The following is a 19,015-nucleotide window of genomic DNA, read 5'->3' as shown; positions in this document are numbered from 1 at the left end:
GTAGCTTTAAATGTGTTCGTTATGAAAGGCTACAAATAAGTGAACTTACAGGAAATTAGAATAACAAGATAAACTGAAAGAAAAGCAGGAAAAAGAATTAGTAAAAAGAGAAAAGCCGAAATGGATAAAATGGAGGAGGGCAAAGAAAGTAACTATAAGCAAAAGCTTTCGTACTACTATTTTTACATTTACTTTAATATAAATGAAAAATAGGGATGCGTGGGTGGCTTAGTGGTTTGGCACCTGCCTTCGGTCCAGGGCGTGATCCTGGAGTCCCGGGATTGAGTCCCAATTTCCCAGTTGGGTTCCCTGCATGGAGCCTGCTTCTCCCTCTGATTGTGTTTCTGCCTCTCTCTCTCTCTCTCTCTCTCTCTCTCTCTCTAATGAATAAATAAAATTAAAAAAAAAAAACAAAAACAAATGAAAAGTAGATAAACCCTTTGGCAAACTAAGGAGAAGACTGAAAATACAAAAAACAAAAAACAAAAACAGAAACCCTCCTCTCCTCTGAAACCATCAGCAATAAAGCTGATAGACTCACCCGCCAAAATGCCAAAGATTTAAAAATAATTTTAAGAGCATGTATAATGGAATTATAGAGCTAGCAATGTGAAAGCCAGAGCAAAGGGAATGCTTTTTTTATTTTGTAAAATATAAATGATCCAAACGGAGCCACATGGGTTATAAAACTTACACAGGCTGGTCATTGTGGAAAAGGCAGGGAAGTTTTGTTGAGGATATGTAATGAGAAAGGGCAGCAGCCTACACAATAAACAGATCATTCCCAAGACAGTAAAACTATTGCTGAGTTGCTGAAAAAGAAGGAATGAGCCCCAATTTATTTTCAGAGTCACAACACCTACAACAAACAAACAAAAATCAGAGCACAAAAAAGAATCCCAGAGTTCAACTGCACTTATGGATAGAGTTGGAAAACTTTCAAGTGAATGATAGTAAATGCAACCCAGCAGTGTGTTAGAAGAAGCCAACGTGCCCATGAGGGCTTGCTCCAGGAACGCAAGGTGATTCTGTACCAGGCTATTCCAATTCATGACATCGGCATACTTAAGTGTAAAATCAAGGAGTTATGTCAAAAGATCCTGAAAGGATATTTGCTAAAATTCAGCAACTGACCCTGATACAAACTATAAGTGAAGATTGCAGTAGAAGTGACCCAAGTACTAGAAAAACCACCACTCAAAGGAACAGTATATATATTATATTAACCCAGGAAATTCTGAAGCCATTCACATTAAAAATGGAGACATAAAAAGACATCAGCTGTACCAGCTTTGTTTGGAGGCTGTGGCTGATTGCAATTGGACAAGGAAACAAATGAAGTAGGGTAAATGACAAGATAAAACACCGGGGAAAGGAGAGGACTGTATCATAACCGTCATAAATTATATTTATCAGAGACCAAGAGTTTCTAATAAATATTTACTGTCAAAAATAAATAAATATTTACTGTCAGTTAATAAGAACTTTTTAAAAAAGATTTTGTTTTTAAGTCATCTCTCCATCCAACGTGGGGCTTGAACTTACAACCCCAAGATCAAGAGTCTCACACTCTACCAACTGAGCTAGACGGGTGCCCCAATTAATAAGAATTTTTTGCTCAATATAGACAAATATACCAAATATAGCTATGTTCGTGACATGTATTTTAACATAGAAAAAAATCTTATTTATAATTATAATAAAATTATATACCAATAAGGAAATACAGGACTCATATCATAAGAATAGATTGCATTATGAAGACAACTATATGAATAATGGTTACTCCCGGGATTTGAATAAAGGTTCTTGGGCATAAGATTTAACATATTTTAGAAAGTTATTATTTCTTAAATATTTTATTTATTTATTCAAGAGAGACTCAGAGAGAGGCAGAGACACAGGCAGAGGGAGAAGCAGGCTCTCTGCAGGGAGCCTGACGCGGGACTCGATCCCAGGACCCCGGGATCACAACCTGAGCCGAAGGCAGATGGTCAACCACTGAGCCACCCAGATGCCCCAGAAGTTATTCTTTTTATAAGTTCTATATCACATTGATCCATTTCTAATAAAAATTCTCAAAAGGCTTTTTTTTAGGTGGGGGGGAGAGGGCTTGAGAAGTACTGGATAGAGTGACAGTGCATTTGGAAGAATGAGTAACTAGAAATTGCTACAAAAATTTTGGAAAAGAATAGCTAGAGGGTGGCTTTATGATCCTAAAAGACAGTGAACTTTCCTTAATACTAATACAATAGAGTGTGCTGCAGACAAACCAGAGAAGATGTAAAGATCAGTGACACAAAGCAGAGATTCCTGAAACAGATTCAAGCGTATTTGAGAACTTCTGTCAATAAGTGAAATTAGGATTTTAGGACCGAGGAAAATAATATTTTATTTAACAAAGGGTCCTGGCATATGTGGGCCGCCAAATTCCCATGTCATACGTGCGTAGATTGGGATTTTTGCTGTCGTACGTTGCCAACTAAAAAAATAGCAAATATAAAGAAAGAAAAACACCTTTTTTTCAGCTGAGGGAAGAGAGGACTGTTCCAGAAAAAACAGGAGCCACGAATGAAGCAATAGGAGACCTGACTATAGGAAAAGAGAGTTTTCTGTGAGGTGACAGCACCACAAGAGCAATCAGAAGACAAAGGACATGGGGCTCGGGTCCCCAGTGCCCAACGACCCAAGGAAAAACATGAGGGAGAAGTGTTTTAGGTTCACAGACAAGAAACCTGCAAATGATCAACAAGTGTATAGAGAGATGTCACAAAAATGCAAATCAAAGCATCAGCTGGGGGACGCCTGGGTGGCTCAGCGGTTGGGAACCTGCCTTTGGCACAGGTCGTGATCCCGGGATCCAGGATCGAGTCCCGAATCGGGCTCCCTGCATGGAGCCTGCTTCTCCCTCTGCCTATGTCTCTGTCTCTCAGTCTGTGTCTCTCATGAATAAATAAGTAAATCTTTAAAAAAACAAAAAACAGGGATCCCTGGGTGGCGCAGCGGTTTGGCGCCTGCCTTTGGCCCAGGGCGCGATCCTGGAGATCCAGGATCGAATCCCACATCGGGCTCCCGGTGCATGGAGCCTGCTTCTCCCTCTGCCTATGTCTCTGCGCCTCGCTCTCTCTTTCTGTGACTATCATAAATAAATAAAAATAAAAATAAAAATAAAAAAAATAAAAAAAATGAAAGTAAAATTTCTAAAAAAATTAAATAAATAAAAAATAAATAAAAAAACAAAAAACAAAACACACAAACAAAGCAGCAGCTAGGGAGATGCACCGAGCCCAGATGGCTCCTTTTACTCATCAGACCGACAAAACTTCGAGAGATGGCTAACACCCAGGACTGGTGATAGTTGGGGCCCACACCACAGATGAGGTTACCGCTTCGAAAAAAATTATCTAAAGGGCGCCTGGGTGGCTCAGTCGGTTAAGCCTCTGCCTTTGACTCAAGTCATCACAATCCCAAGGTCCTGGGATCGAGCCCTCCCTGCTCAGCAGGGAGTCTGCTTGAGATTCTCTCTCTTCCTCTGCCCCCTCCTCCCATTGACTTGGTCACTCTCTCTTTCTCAAATAAATAAATAAAATCTTTTTTTTTAAATAAATAAAATCTAAAAAAAAAAAAAAAGTAATCTGAATCTATGCAAGTACAAACTATGGATGCTCACCGCAACTCCAGAACCACAACTGAATGCGAGCAATCTTGCAGGAGGTTTCCTGCTGCGGTTGTGATGGCAAATGAAAACAAAACCACCTGAACACCCCAGAGTACGGAGACAGTGGAATAATGCATGTATGTTCACATTACTGCCTTTTGCTTAAAAAAAAAGTAGAGATAGCTGTATTCACCCCCAGTACTGTTAATACATGGAAGAGTAAGAGCAACTTGCACAGAAATATACATGGTATGATACAGTTACTAGAAAAATAGGAAAAAATCTTTTCTACATTATTGAGTCTGCGTATGTTAGTATGAATACAGAGAAAACGTAACATTCCTAACCGGGGGTAAGAGGAGAATAAGGAGGGAGCTGGAGATGATTGGCTCAGTGTTTGTACAATTGTGTATATAGTTTATTATAAGGAACAAGTTTTGCTGTTGTGGTTTAAAAAAATCCACTTATGCATGTGTGTGTATATAGAAATGCATGTATAGGTGCATATTGGAGGGTAGCAGCTAGCTAGAGATAAATCATATAAAGGGAAATATATCAACAGAAAATAGTGTGCTCCATTCAAACCCAACTCTGTAACTGGAGTGGAAACCATATATATACATAAACATAGAAATAAAAGAAGTTCATAAAAAAAAAAAAGTCCATCAAAATGGTCACAATTTTTTGTCTGGGTAGTAAGATTACTAGTAACTTTAATATTAAATGTTTTTTAAAAAATTTTTAAAAGTTGTATTTTTTTTTAAGATTGATATTTATTTATTGACATCATGCATGGGTGGAGGAAGACAAAAGGAGAGAGAGAATCTCAAGCTGATTTGGTGCTGAGTGCAGAGCCTGACATGGGGCTTGATTCCATGACCTAGAGATTGTGACCTGAGCTGAAATCAAGAGTCACTGGCTGAGCCACCCAAGTGCCCCAACTTGAGCTTTTTAAAATAATATAATGTGTTTTACATCATTTTTACTTTGAATGCACATTACATTTCTAACCAGGGAACCATTCCTTTAAAAGTCGAAGAAAGGGGTACTCTGGGAAAGAAAGATATAGAAAACAGGTTCATGACAATAGAAGTTTCTTGGCTAAAACTGAATAGCTAAATAGTTTCCTAAGAGCTGTAAGCAGGACACCTGGGTGGCCCAGTTCATTAATCATCTGATTCTTGGTTTCGGCTCAGGTCCTGTTTTCAGGGTCCTACTATTGAGCCTTGTGTCAGGCTCCCCACTGCGGGTGGAGACTGCTTAAGATTCTCTGTCTCCCTCTCCCTCTGCCCCTCTCCCCTCTCCCCCGGAGCTCCCCTCCTCAATTAAAAAAAAAAAAAAGAGCTATAAACAATAATTCTAAAGCAGTGAAATTATTAAAATATGAACATAGCGTGCTGCAAGCTTTCTCATTTTCTTGCCAATCCAGTTAATGACTCATTGTTACCGTTGCTAATACGACAATAAATTGTGGCAACACCCCCCTCCCCCAGAACTCTCAGAATTGTGTTCAAATATTAAGGATCAAGGAAAGAAAAGAGACAACGCAAACTTTATAGCTATTTCCTAAGGGAGGCCGACTTTTCCTATTTCCAGTAGGCAAGGCCTGAAGGTTTCCGCATCACCATTTTGTGTATTTCCTTAGTTTGTTATTACCAAAGAAATAAGGGGGTAGGAGGGTAATATCTTTGTGTACAAGTGAGATGATCGCCACGAGACTGTTAGTAAGTTCGTGTGCTAGGAAAGTCAAAGCGGTGAGGGATCTGGTAAAAATATATGTAAGAGTTCTCGTTACATTTTAAATATGCTTCTCTCACAAGGGAAACCTCTCTGCACCCGACCTTGCTGACGCTCTGTGAGAGCATGTTTCAATCATTCCGTATGTTTAAGAGCCCACGATGAATTGGAAGATCATGCTAGAAGCTGGAAATTGTAGGTAACTACCCCACCTAGTTATGGCTTTTTTGGAGGTGAATTCCAGCCTGTGCTCTCTGGCGCCACCTACTGATCGAACAGCATTTCAACTCCCAAACCATAACCTTTGAATTTCTCTTTCCTCAGTAGAGCCTAATTGCTTTGGAAAAACCTAGATGCTTTTCCAATCCCACTGCCTGGCCCCTGGGATTGCACAGATATTGATATTTAAGACAATGGCATCCTAGAAAACCATCCTAAGGGTTAGTAGGAACTCACATCATCTTTGCATCCCTAAAGAGAAATGTCAGGTTAGTCAGTCTCAAGTTTCAAAACGGAAATGCTACAGGTTGGGTCACTTTAGGCACCAGGCACATTTAAGTCGACCGTGAATGCGGTAAGACGCTTGTGTAACATTTACCGGAGGACTCAAAAGCTTTGTTTCTTCAAATCCTCTTATTGGATAATTCACACCCCATCAGGTCCCAGTCATACTGTGACTCTCAAGAATCATTAACATTCGGTATATTTTACTCACATATCAATTTATTAGGAAACCATTCCTTTTTTTCTCATTAGCACTAAACATCTTTTTTCGGGGGGGTGTCAAGTATCCACGTAACATCATGTAGAAAATGGTCCTCATGCCAACAGATTTGTATCCATGTACTAAAACACTAATAAGCCCAGATTTTGGGGGGGCGGGGGTAATATTTCAGGATGGTGACTTAAGAGACGTTGGGAAGTCCCGTCTCCCACATAAATTTCACTAGATTGGAAAAAACCCTTCTCAGAACTGGGAAATCAAGCTGGACAAAACAAATGTATTCACTACTCAATGCATTTAATTCCAACCCCTAACTGGAATCATCTTGGCAACGTTCTACAACAGTTATAACACGGCGATTCAGAGGTGGTCTCGACATGATTACAGCATTTAAAAAAATTATAGTAAGCAGTATAAAATCACAATTTATTACAAGGGGAGGGGTTTCACAGCAAGCCTTAAAAACCTTAAGAGCAAACCTCTTAGAGAATTCTATTCACGCCTTCTTTTTTTTTTTTTGGTCACACCTTCCCCCCCTTTCTTTTGGTTTTTAAGTATTAATCTGGTATGGAATCTGCTGGACAGAGCAAGGCTGGGTGGGCTCCCCCTTGGATGATGGAGTAAGTCTGCTTAGGCAATTCTTGTTGGGAGGAGGAGGAGAATATAGGTGGGGCCGTGGTGGCCACGGCGATGTTTTGGTCTCCATCACTCACCACTGTCACTTCAGCTGTCCCCTCCTGAATCAAAGCGTTAAGGCCTTCAAAGTCAGTGCATGTAATACCCGAACTGGTGATGAAAGTCTGGTTGCCGGAGCCTTCCTGGGGGCTGCCTGGGGTGGTGGGGATGAGCGTCTGGTGCAGGGTGGCCCCATCGGCCTGGTCGTGAGTGGTCAGCAGGACAGCGGGCTGGCTCATCGCGCCCGCCTCGCTCGGGCACCCCGAGGGCTGAGGGGGGGCGATCAGATTGACCTGGCGCAGGATCTGCAGCCGGCTGTTCCCGGGGAGTTCCTCCGGGTTCTGGGCCACCAAGGCGGGCGGTACGATGTTCACGGCGGCGGCCGCGGCCTGGATGATGGTGTTGGCCTGGGGCACCTGATGCCCAACGATGATCTTGACTCGCCCCTCGCTGAACTGGGGCACTTGGCTGGGCTGGAGGGGCACCTGCAGGTGGCCCACGGTGAGGGGGGCGGCCGGCTGCTTGCTGGGGTCTATCTGGAACTGCAGGACGGTCACATCCGAGTTCTTATTCTCGTTGTACTCACTGTGCTGCCTCTTGTGGCTGCGGAGCGAGTCCTCGCGCATGAACGAGGCGTCGCATATGTCACAGTGGAAAGTCTTCTTGGCGTCCAGCTTGGCCACCTGCCGGCTGCTCTGGCGGCCCGCGTCTTTCCTCTCCGACACCTCGGTCTTCACCATGTCCCCGTGGAACTTCTTCATGTGCTTGCTCAGGTTGCTGGGCTGCTTGGTGTCGAAGCTGCAGTAGTGACACTTGAAGGGGCGGTCGGTGCAGTGGATGCGCTCGTGGATGCGCAGCGCCGCCTTGCTCGAGCAGGAGTAGCTGCAGTCCGAGCACTTCTCGGGATGCTCCGACTGGTGCACCCGGCTGTGCTTCCGGAGGGTGGCTTTGCTGTCACCCAGGAAGTCGCAATGCGGGCACTTGAAGTTATTTCCGCTGTGCTTGATGCGGATGTGCGACTTGAGGTTGCCCTTCATGGTGCAGCGGACATTGCAGAACTCGCACTTGAAAGGCTTCTCCCCCGAGTGCACGCGCATGTGCCTTTTCAAGTCCGAGCTGATTTTGAACTTGGCGCTACAGAGCCAGCACTGGAAGGGGGCGTCCCCTGTCAACACAAGGTGAGTTTCGATAAGAACAGGCAGGCAACAACCACAGCGGATTCCCCCCGAAGCACACACCAGAAAACCGCTTATACCAAAGGCGGGCGGGTGGAGACCTTCTAACTGCAGCTGCTAGCAGCCCCTGGGAGGAAAAAAAAGGGGGGCTGGGGGTGGGGTGGGGGGGCTTCTTTTCTTTCCCCAAACCTAAACCACCAGCACCGTTATAAAAACCCACAAGAAAAACGGGAGATGGAAAAGCGCTATTCAATGGTCCCAAATAAAATAGTACTTGTGAGCATACTCATGTTCTTTAAAACGATCAAGCTACACCGTTCATTCTGCTAAAGGACCCACTCTGCTAGTTAACGGTTCACAGTTGTGTAAATTTTGCATCATCCGTTCACTTTGATTGAGTTACATGTTGTAACAGATTCGAGGACACATTTTGGAATCCGTCAGCTCCATGCTCACTCATCAGAATCGTCTGTATAAAGCCACTGAAAACGCCCAGCTTACACTTCATGCAGATTTTTATTAATAAAGACGTGTTTATTGCGCCAAATTTATTTATCCCACATTGCCAGCTGCGTTCTTTACTTGTGAAGTTACGAAATCCAGCTGCTTGATTTTATTTTATTATTTTTTTTTTATTCATGTTCGCTGAAAGATGAGCAGGCAAAGTGAAATTGCAACCATCTGAATGCACATGATACTCCAAATCTATTTCCTCAATGAATGGCAAGTCCGAATTATCTAAGGCACTGATAATTCAAGCAAATTGGTGACCCCGCCCATTTCAGTATTGTTAAAGCAAAGTAGCAGCTAACATTCTTCGGTTGCTTCCAGGATGGCAGGCACTCTGATGAGCACTCCACAAGAATGGTCTCATTTGATGCTCTCAACAGTCCCACGAGGTGGGTACTATTATCAATATTATTCTTAACACTACTGTACAAATGAGGCCTAGAGAGACTACGTAACTTGTTCACCGTCCCCCTGTAGTACGTAGCAGGGCTTGGATTCCAACCCAGGCTGGTTCCAAAGCTGGTATTCTTAGATGCTGGGTAATTATCTGTGCATATGCCTGATGTTCGCTTTCTTACGCCATAAGCTCAAAGATGGGATCGTATTCCGGCTTTTTGGTATAAGGCCTAAAACATCACCGTAAGCTGCTTAATAAATGCAAGTAAGTAACGATGACAGGGAGCAAATTTAACAAGCTCCTAGAAAACTGAGAAGCTCAAACCTAAACAATGCTTTGTATGACTAAATACCACCAAGATCATCCACACTAAGCTCCAGAACAAGGAATGGTAAGCTATAGCCTGTGGGCCAAACCTGGCCCACAGCCTGTTTTTATAAATAAAATTTTATTGGAATCTAGACCACGCCCATTTGTTCATGTGTTGCTTATGGTTGTTCTACACTACAAAGGCAGGGGTGAGCAACAGTGACAGAGACAGTATGGCCTGCAAAGACTAAAACATTTACTATTTGGCATTTTATAGAAAGTTGGCTGACTCCTGCCTTGGAATCTTATTCTTAACTTCTTTTATGCCATCAACTCCTTTTTGGCAGTTTAGTGAAATGCACAGATCTTTTCTTAGAATAATGTTTAAATACACAAAGTAAACTGAAATAAAAATCTGTAGGAATGCAAAAGAAGCCAAGTATATTGAAATAGTTATATAAAAAAATTAAAAGAAAAAATTCATGATATAGCAATGTGTGTGCTTTAATAAAATCTTTTAAGTAATCTCTACACCCAATATGGGGCTCGAACTTATAACTCCAAGATCAAGAGTCCCATGCTCCACCAACTGAGCCAGCCAGGCGCCCCATGTGTGCTTTATTCATGCATTAAATAAGAAGCTCTAGTAGCAGATCTATAACTACAATAATTTCTAAATAGAGAAGAGCATAAATGATATATTGAACTATCTACAACAACTGTTCTGAAAAGATCTGTGATCTCTGCTGAAGACAACTTCACAGGCACTATTCTTGGATCAGTTGCCAATTTTCATAATTGAAGGACACACCCAATTTCAATACAGGTTAGTGAAAATGAGGATCTAACTTTTTTTCGATGTAAGTTCATGGACCATCTAAATTCTATTCATGGATCCCTGAGTGGAGGTATCTGTATACCCAGAGTAAGAATCCCTGCTTTAGAATATTCTAATAGGTTTTCCTGTTACATTCCTGCCCAAATAAGTGACAGTCTTTTTGCCTATTTTTTTTTTTTAAATAATCAGCAGAGGTGAAACCCAGAAACACCACCAGATAACCAAATCTCACAGCAGAGATGCAGAGTTAACAACACTCTTTGATATGAAAACAAAGGTTTTAAATCCCTTTGTCATTTCTTTCTCTTTCTTTCTTTCTTTCTTTCTTTCTTTCTTTCTTTCTTTCTTTCTTTTTTTTCTTTTCTTTCTTTTTTTACCACAGATTTCTTAATTGAGGCCAGTAATTGTTCCATGGGATCAAAAGCTCTCCAAAACTAATGATTACATTTATTCCTGCCCAGTATGTGATCCTCACAGTGTCTAGTACCTAGTGGGGACTTAATGAATGTTGTTGAATGAATAAGCAACTGATATATATAAGCCGACAGATCTTTTTTGAGTTTAGGTTGCTGCTAAAACCATTGATGATGAGTCAACCCAAACGATCAAAGGATGAAAACCAAATCCTATTAATTTTACAATCTGTAAAATTTTCTAAATGCCACAGATTTATAAAAGGGAAATGAACATTCCGTGGAAACACTGCGTAAATGGTACACATTTAAAGTTTTAGAAAATGCACCTTTTCTAGACCAATTTGAAGATGCTACTATAAATGGCAAGTTTATCCTAAGAAGTCAAAAATGATTCTGAACCACTTTCATAAATGAGTCCTTTAGCTCATCTAACATAGGCTGGGGAGATTTCTGAAATACATCAGTTGGCCATTGGTTATGCCCATGTCTTAACTGGCTTTAGTAGATGACAAAAATGTTCCCAAAGCTCACCACCTCGCCTCCCTCCCTGTAGCCAGACCTCTGCCATGTGTGTAGTTGTGCGTTGTCTCCTGATAGGGACGGGATGACCTGCCATGACCCTCAACAATTGGGTCATTGGATTTGGCTGATGGTATCTTAAGTAGACTTCATATGAGGAACGGCTTGAAATGGGCTTGTGCACTGGGGTTTGCTTGCTTGTACCTCCATCAGCCATCACCATGAGAAGAGTGAGGCTGGCTTAGCACACTGGTCCCAGGAGGAGGGTGACAGAAATGTGGAGTAGAGCTGGATTGCAGCAGCCAAGACCAGTGGACAGACAGCTCACGGCCAGCAGATTCTCAGACATGTAATGGAGTCCAGCCAAGATCAGAACTGCCGAGGTGATCCCCAGCATGTCAACGGAAAAGACATGTCACCACATCCACTGAGATTTTGTGGGAATATTTGTTCTGCTGCATTTGTGTGACAACAGGTAGCTAATACAGAGATTGGTATCTAGGAGCAGAGTGCTGCCCTAACAGGAAATGAAAATATGTAACGTGGGCATTGGGATGGATGGTAAGAAAAGACTGGAGAAGTGGCATGTGCATATTCCTGAATGGCAAACATTTGGTCAAACTGTCACCTGCAGTAACTTATAAGATAGAGAATATAATACACTTGTTCAATTTGGGACTTGAGCAAAAGAGATTAATTCTGGACAGAACAGTGGAAGTGTCTCACGAGCTGCACATGATGAGGTCCTATAAGGAAACGAAAAACTCAAAAAAAGAAACGGCCATTTTCTAAATGGAATTTAGAGATAATAGACCAAACCAAAGATGTGCTGGGTTAGATAAAATTTCTCACCTCCAACTAGCAGAGTCTTCAAAGTAAGACAGAAGCCTAGGGACAAAGATCATCCCCAGGGACGTGATCTCAGGGGGAAGACTGAATGAGAAATGATGGGTATGAATATAAGTCTCTTCGTAAAAATCTCCAAAAGAATTAAGTTGGCACCAAGTAGGTGGACAAGGATTCCCAGGAACATCAAGGGATTCAGCCACAGAAGGTCATATGCCACAAGTGCCTACAACGGGGTTCAGAGGAAAGGAGAGTCTCCGAAAGAATCGTGGGGTGGCTTTCGGCACGCAGATGCACAGGAAATTCACGAAATTTTGCACATGGCTCTACTGGCAAACCCGTCACCACCCTCAACTAAAAAGAGCCCTACTTTTAGTAGGCAGGAAGCAGGCTGAGAAAGTTTCACAAAAGTACATTTTCCACTACTTTTCGGAAGTGGCTCAGGCAGATGAAGGAAAGGATGCTGCAGTGGGCAGAGTCAGGAACCAGGGAGCAGAGCCGAGCCCCAACCAGGAAACATTTCCTGTCCCCAGAGTGTGGGGATGTGGGGACATTTACCCAGAGGGATTCTGGTAACCTGTGGAGCAGTGATTGCCAAGTGCTGCCCGTTCTTCCCCTTGCAAACAGGATTACTGGAATTACCCTGGCTCTGTTTCACCACGGTGCATCGGGAATGTAGGAACAGATGATTTGTCATTTACTTCAAAGGTCTCTGGGTCAAGAGAAGCCATATTCAGACCTGATGGAGGTCAGACAGGATCCCGGTGTCTGAACCTGATCCCGTGATCAAATGTGACTTACATGGCTCTTGGGAAGGCATGACTACACCTGCATGTCCCGAATTGTGAGTGATGGTGGAGTGGACTGTGGTTGTTTGCAAAATGGTCCCAATTCTTTATCCTTCCTCCTATCTCTGGCCTTTGCCCTGTAACCTCGTGGTGACCTCCCACGGTGGGTGAGCCCAGCCCCACCACATAGCCTGCTTCAGTCAACGGGATGCAAGCAGAAGCTTGAGATGGGCTTATCCACCGGCACATCCTTGCTTGTACCCCTGCCACTGTCATGAGAAGGATAAGCCTGGGGTAGCCCACAGGTCCAAAAAGAGGATGAGAGGCACGTGGAGCAGAGCCAGACTGCCCCAGCTAAGCCAAGTGTACAGCCAGCTAACCCACAGGCCGCAGATCCCCAGCCAAAGTCAGTGGACACCCAGCCTTTCCTGCTACATGTGATTGAGCCCAGTTAAGATCAACAGTGTCTAGCCAGCTGGCTAGACCTGCAGTGTGTGAGCAATAACCACTTATTATAATCTGCCACTGAGGTTTTTGTTGTGGTTGTTACACAGCATCATTGTATCAATAGCTAACTGGTCCACTTGAAATGTGAAGGATTTGTTAGGTTACCTGCTCTGCTGCGTTTTTCCACAAAGCTGAACTGAGTTTGCTTCAAAAATGATCGAGATGCAGAAACTATGCAGAAATGTATTAAGAAGGCATTGTTTATATTTATAGCTCTTCGTCATTCGGCTCACCTCCTCATTAAATACTTCACTAGTGAATAAGTCATAAAGTTACAGGAGGATACACAGGAGGTTATAAACTCGAGGTTTTTCCCTAATCGACTGAGAAAGGCACTTCCAGCTGGATGCAAAGTGAACCTGCAAACAGTGCCACGAGCGGACGTCCCCATTTGTGGACCTAGATCGTGACTCAGTGCTTTAAGGTGCTTTTAAGCAGCTGGAAGTGAGGAGCACAGCGCGAGAGCAGTATGAGGGACCTACCTGTGTGGGACCGCAGGTGCACGGTGAGCTGGCTGGAGTTGCGGCTGGCGTAGGGGCAGATCTGGCACTTGAAGGGCCGCTCATCCGAGTGTATGCGCAGGTGTTTGTTGAGGCTGCTGCTGTCAGCTGCGGCGTAGTCGCACGTCTTACACTTGTAGGGCTTCACACCTGTGTGGCAGCGCATGTGGGTCTTCAGCTTGTCCTTCCGGCTGAAGCACTTGCCACAGACCTCACACTTGTGGGGCTTGTCTCCTTCAAACACACACACACATGGCATCAGGAAACAACACTAACCAAGAAAGAGGCTTCTTTCCCCACTACCTTATGGGTAAGAGAGGACTATGTGGTCACCGGAGAAAATTTAGGAAACCCCAAATGCCAGAGAAGAAAATATGCCAAGACCTAACATCCCAGGAAAGGGGGAGTTTTTTTTCCATTTTGCCTACTGTGATTTTCTAATTTTTCCTACATTCAAGATTGTTCCTAATTGGCCCCTATTCATTTCCTAATCAATTCCTTATCAATTAAAAATAGAAGGCCATGCAAACGCCTAAAGTAGAGCCAAGTAAAGTAAGGAACTGTTGATTGTCTCATCCCGTTCCCTCCTCTCGTCTTCACAGACACACGCTACAACTCAGTGGCTCTAAGTTTTCGGAGAGCTCCTGGGAAGGCAGCTCAAGGCTAAGCCTCGCCTGCAGCCAGGTGTCATTCTGCTACAACGTCCTCGCCCATGAAATGGCAGAGAAGGTAAATGTGTCCCTTTTGTAAAGGACATGGTTTTGTCTTTTATTTTTCTTTTTCCACTCTTTCTGCCAACTGTTTCCACGATGTGGGGTGAACTGGCAGGGGAGGGCAGCTTGCCTGCAGAAGGCAGATCTTTGACATGATGCATTATAATGACACAGAAGGAACTTAAGTCCCTGGATTATCCGGTAGGACAGAGCCACCTACCTGCCCTAGACACCTGCTTACCTCCGGACACTTAGTTGAAAGACACATAAACGCCTATTGCGTGGGAGCTGGTGTTTGGGTTTCTTTGTCATAGCAGCTTCGTTGACTTATACTCACTAATGTACATGTCAACTTACTCCCTGTGAACAACTGCTGATTTCTTGTTGGATATCTTTCTAGTTATTTGTATGTCTGTATGTATTTTTGGTACCAAAAACCTTTCTGGCTAACATCAGCTTAAATACTTTCTGAAAGGCAACTGTGCCTCTCAATAAAGGTTTTCCTTGATTCTCTCAAGAACTGGGATTAAACCCACAACTCTTTTGCTCTCTGAGCCAAACACAGCAGTGCCTCCCTGTTGACTTTCTTGTACTTAAAATAATTCTGATCATGTTCACATCATGAAATAACTAGGACATGACTTTTAAAGCTTTTAAATACTTTTAAAAGTATTTTACTGGTGAATGTACCATCAATTATTGAACCAGTTCCCTATCAGGCCACTGAAAAGAATGAAGCAGATATGTACTACTGATGTGGAAAGATGACCAATATTAAGTGGAAAACAGCAATTTGCAGTGATAGGATATATAATATTAACTTAATAAGAGATGGAAAAAGTAGATTCTGTGTGTTTTTGGCTCAGCATAGGTATGCCAAAATTTAAGAACGAGACACAGTAGATTACTAAACCTGGTGACTCTGGGCTTATATTGGATAGGGAAGCAGGTTGTGAATCAGGATTTCCCCTTTTTACTTTATATATTAAATATGTCTTTTGACCAAATCCTATATAGCTAAGTGTTAAAGTCAATTGTCAGCCAAAGCTGATCACTACTGTCACAGAGCAAACATCTGGGATTTAAGAGTATACCTAAAAGTGTCTAAAAGATTATCATTCTATTAATAAAAAATGTTAGTAGTCAAATTTAGAAATCCACAAGCAATAATTTCTCATGATTGTCAGCGGCCGATTAGCTGCCGTGGTCTCCAGGCTGTGTATGTGCCACACTGAGCAGCTGCCAGATGCTGGTGAAGGATGGTTTCCAGCTAGTTCTCCTGGTGAAGAGCTTGCCAGTACTGCTCCTGGCCATGCCATCCTCTCTGGAAGTAACTAAGGTGAGGACACCTTGTCACCTCTCCAGCCTGAAGATGTTACTGGAGATGCTGCTGTCATGGAGAAACTATCCTACGAGCCCACGCTGGGCCAAGTGCGTGCATAAGGTGCTTCCTGAAGGTGTGTAGAACCTGACTTAAGGTTGCAGCTTCGCTTATGTATTTACAGTGTTTCCTTAATCCTCATGAATAATGACAGCACTCTGCTCTGGCTACGATGAGTATGCTATGCTTCACTTGACTGACGGAACTCATTAAACCCGCACGGAGATATTCATTTTTTATTACATCGAGAATGCTTATCAACACTTGAAACTTACTATTCTGATAATTAGAGTAAATCCAAATGACATGACACCGTGAGGTTGGCTAGGGTAGGATGGTGACCCTAGTATAACAAGGCAATCGCTGGCCATGGCCAACAAATTTCAGAAATCACTGCTGGGTACTTGATCTTCCAAAGGTTTGAGGCTAAATAGCAATCTTTGGGCAATTAGTGACACCCCAGCCAAATCTCAGCACACCCCTACCTTATACACACACTCTCTGTATTCATATTCTCTCATTTGAATTAAGAGTATCTAATATTTGGTTAAAAATAGTCTAGGGACTCGTGAGTGGCTGGAACTCCTGGGTGGCTCAGTGCATGATCCCAGAGTTCCGGGATCAAGTTCCACATCGGGCTCCCTGCGAGGAGCCTGCTTTTCCCTCCACCTATGTTTCTGCCTCTGTCTCATGAATATATAAATAAAACCTTTAAAAAAATAGTCTAAATGCAGTTCCTTCTCCATTCAGAAAATCTGGGAGACATAAAAATAATATATTAAAGAAAATTAAAATCACCAGAAATAAGCACATTTTTCTTTTCCATGCATCAACCTTTTCTTCTCCTTTTACTTTTTTTTTTTTTTTTTTTAAGTAATCTCTACACTTCAGGTGGGGCTTAAACCCACGATCTCAAGATCAAGAGTCACAGCCTCCACTGACTGAGCCAGTCAGGCTCTCCATCAATCTTTCCCTCTCCTTTAAAAACAAAAACAGAAAATATTCACTTATTAAATTTTACCTTCAAAATGACAAAAATAACACACATATGCTGTGTGTCCAGTGATACAATGTAAAGATACATAAAAAAATTTACTATTCTTCTCCCTTATTCCTTTATCAAAAATTACACATACACATTTATAGGATCATCTCAAAATGAGAATATGCACGTTTATTTATTTATTTATTTTTTAAAGATTTTATTTATTTATTCATGAGAGACACAGAGAGAGGCAGAGACGCAGGCAGAGGGAGAAGCAGGCTCCATGCAGGGAGCCCGACTTGGGACTCGATCCCGTGTCTTCAGGATGAGGCCCTGGGCCGAAGGTGGCGCTAAACCGCTGAGCCACCGGGCTGCCCGAATATGTACATTTAAATTTTAATTAATTCTGGCAGATTGTCAAAACAGTTGGAGCCATTCACACCTCCACCAGCTAAGTTTGCTCCTATCTGTTCCAGCACTGGATTTTATTGCTTTTTAAGCATTTTCTGCCAAAATCATGTGTGGAAACACCATCTTATTTTTATTGAATTTCTGTTTGTTTTCCTGTGACAACCAGTGAGGTTCTGTGTCTTATCATACGTCTGGCTTGTCTGGATCCCCGGCTCCTAGCACTGAGCACACGTTCCCGGCAGATGTGCCAAAGAAATGTCACTTACCAGTGTGAATTTTTAAATGACGCTCCATGTCCTTCATGCCATAGGCAGTCTTGAACTGGCAACCTTAAAAAGGCAGGAAAAGATTAATTACAAGGGAAAACATAGTAATTTAAAGGTGGAGAAAGCTGGCAGAAACTTCCTTAACCAAGTGACAAGGGTAAACCCCGCAATAAACAGGACAAACAGGTATCATGTGCCGTCTGATACGACGCACGAAGAAGGATACGCATCACTTCTGTGCTTCCCAGCCAAAGCGCAGAGCCTAAATCTAATCATGAGGAAATATCCGACAAACCCAAACTGAGGAACATTTTACAAAATAACTGGCCTGTACTTTGCAAAAATGTCTAGGTCATTAAAGACACAAGTTTAGGATTCAAGGAAACTAAAGAGATAAGAAAACTCAAAGCAACATGTGATCATGAATTGGATCCTAAACCAGGAGAAAATGTTTTTCTTTTGTGATAGAGGACAAGAATAAGATGCTAGTAAAATATTAATAAGGTCAATGGTTTGATAATAGTGTATATAAATGTTAATTTCCTTTCCTTTTTTTTTTTTTTTTAAGTAAACTCTCTGCCCTACATGGGACTCAAACCACGACTCTGAGATCGAGTCACATGAGCCAGCCAGGTACCCCTAAGTATGAAATTTCTGATTTTGATGATTGTGCTATCGTTTATAAAAGAACTTCCTTGGTTCTGGGAAATATACATTGAGGTATTTAGGGGTAAAAGGACATCATGTTTGCAACTTACTCTAAAGTGGTTTCGGGGGAAAATATGTATTTATAGAAAGAATGATGAAGCAAATAAAATAGGTTAACATTTGGGAAACCCAGATTAGAGGCATACAGACATTTTTGTCCTATTTTTGCAACTTTTCTCTGAGTCTGAAATTATTTCCAAATAAAGATTTTTGTTTTTGTTTTTTAAAGGAAACAGCAATCTTTCTGGATGTCTCCCTAAGCTTAGCACAGAAAGAAAAACACAGTAACCTGGATACTCATGAGTCCCGTTTCAAAGGTCCACGGCTGTAAAAATCGTCCACATGCACGGTGACCAGGGACAGCGAGAGATAGGTCGTATGTGATGATGTAAATGCTGGTGGACTCTGGCTTTTAAGCCCGGCAGTTTGGAGCACATCTATACCCAGTTGTCAGGACTCACGAGCGAGAGCCCTAGAATCTGCTAAATGTCACATTCTCTACGCAAGCCGGACACAATGCTGCCTCTACCTGGATAGCAACAGTTAAGCCTCTTCTGAGCAGGTGGGGCTGTGGGCTTTTTGGCACGTGACTTGGCAGGCAGAGAGATGACAGTGGCTGTCTGGTTTTCATTGCTTTCCGTGGGCAGGTATGTCTGATAGCCATGTTCAAACACAAATTCTGGAGCTGAAACTAAAAGATGATTATTAGTTTTCATAGTATGAATACCCAACAGCTATTCCCTTTGCCTACCTTCCCTTGTAGAGAATGCACAGGCTAAACTGCTTTCCCAGTCTTCTCTGCCACTTAAGAGTAATCCTGTGACCCCATTCTAATCACTGAGACACTAGAGAACATTTGTTGTTCTGGGGCTTCTGGACAAGATTTTCTCCCTGATTTAAAAAAAAAAAAAAAAAGCATTTGAGGAAAGCTCATTTGTGCTGTCATTGTTGC

General features: G+C 42.5%; 1 protein-coding gene across 5 annotated transcripts in view; it reads right to left on the bottom strand.

Moving 5' to 3' along the window:
• ZFP64 (ZFP64 zinc finger protein) overlaps positions 1-19,015 on the bottom strand; it is an 87,844-nt gene that overhangs the window by 53,358 nt on the left and 15,471 nt on the right. For 4 of the 5 annotated variants that reach the window (XM_055302747.1, XM_055302757.1, XM_055302738.1 and 1 more), the window contains 4 exons: positions 18,593-18,754; positions 17,356-17,418; positions 13,582-13,833; positions 6,099-7,959 (listed from right to left, as the gene is read on the bottom strand). In XM_055302747.1, coding sequence (XP_055158722.1) covers positions 6,677-7,959; positions 13,582-13,833; positions 17,356-17,418; positions 18,593-18,754 — 1,760 coding nt within the window. In that variant the 3' untranslated portion in view covers positions 6,099-6,676. Of the gene's footprint in view, positions 1-6,098; positions 7,960-13,581; positions 13,834-17,355; positions 17,419-18,592; positions 18,755-19,015 lie in introns of those variants that run through there. The other variant, XM_055302766.1, reaches the window with a different exon arrangement.

Source organism: Nyctereutes procyonoides, unplaced genomic scaffold, assembly GCF_905146905.1.
Source record: "Nyctereutes procyonoides isolate TBG_1078 unplaced genomic scaffold, NYPRO_anot_genome, whole genome shotgun sequence".
In the NCBI taxonomy this organism is placed as follows: domain Eukaryota; kingdom Metazoa; phylum Chordata; class Mammalia; order Carnivora; family Canidae; genus Nyctereutes; species Nyctereutes procyonoides.
This window is presented reverse-complemented; position numbering and strand designations above follow the sequence as displayed.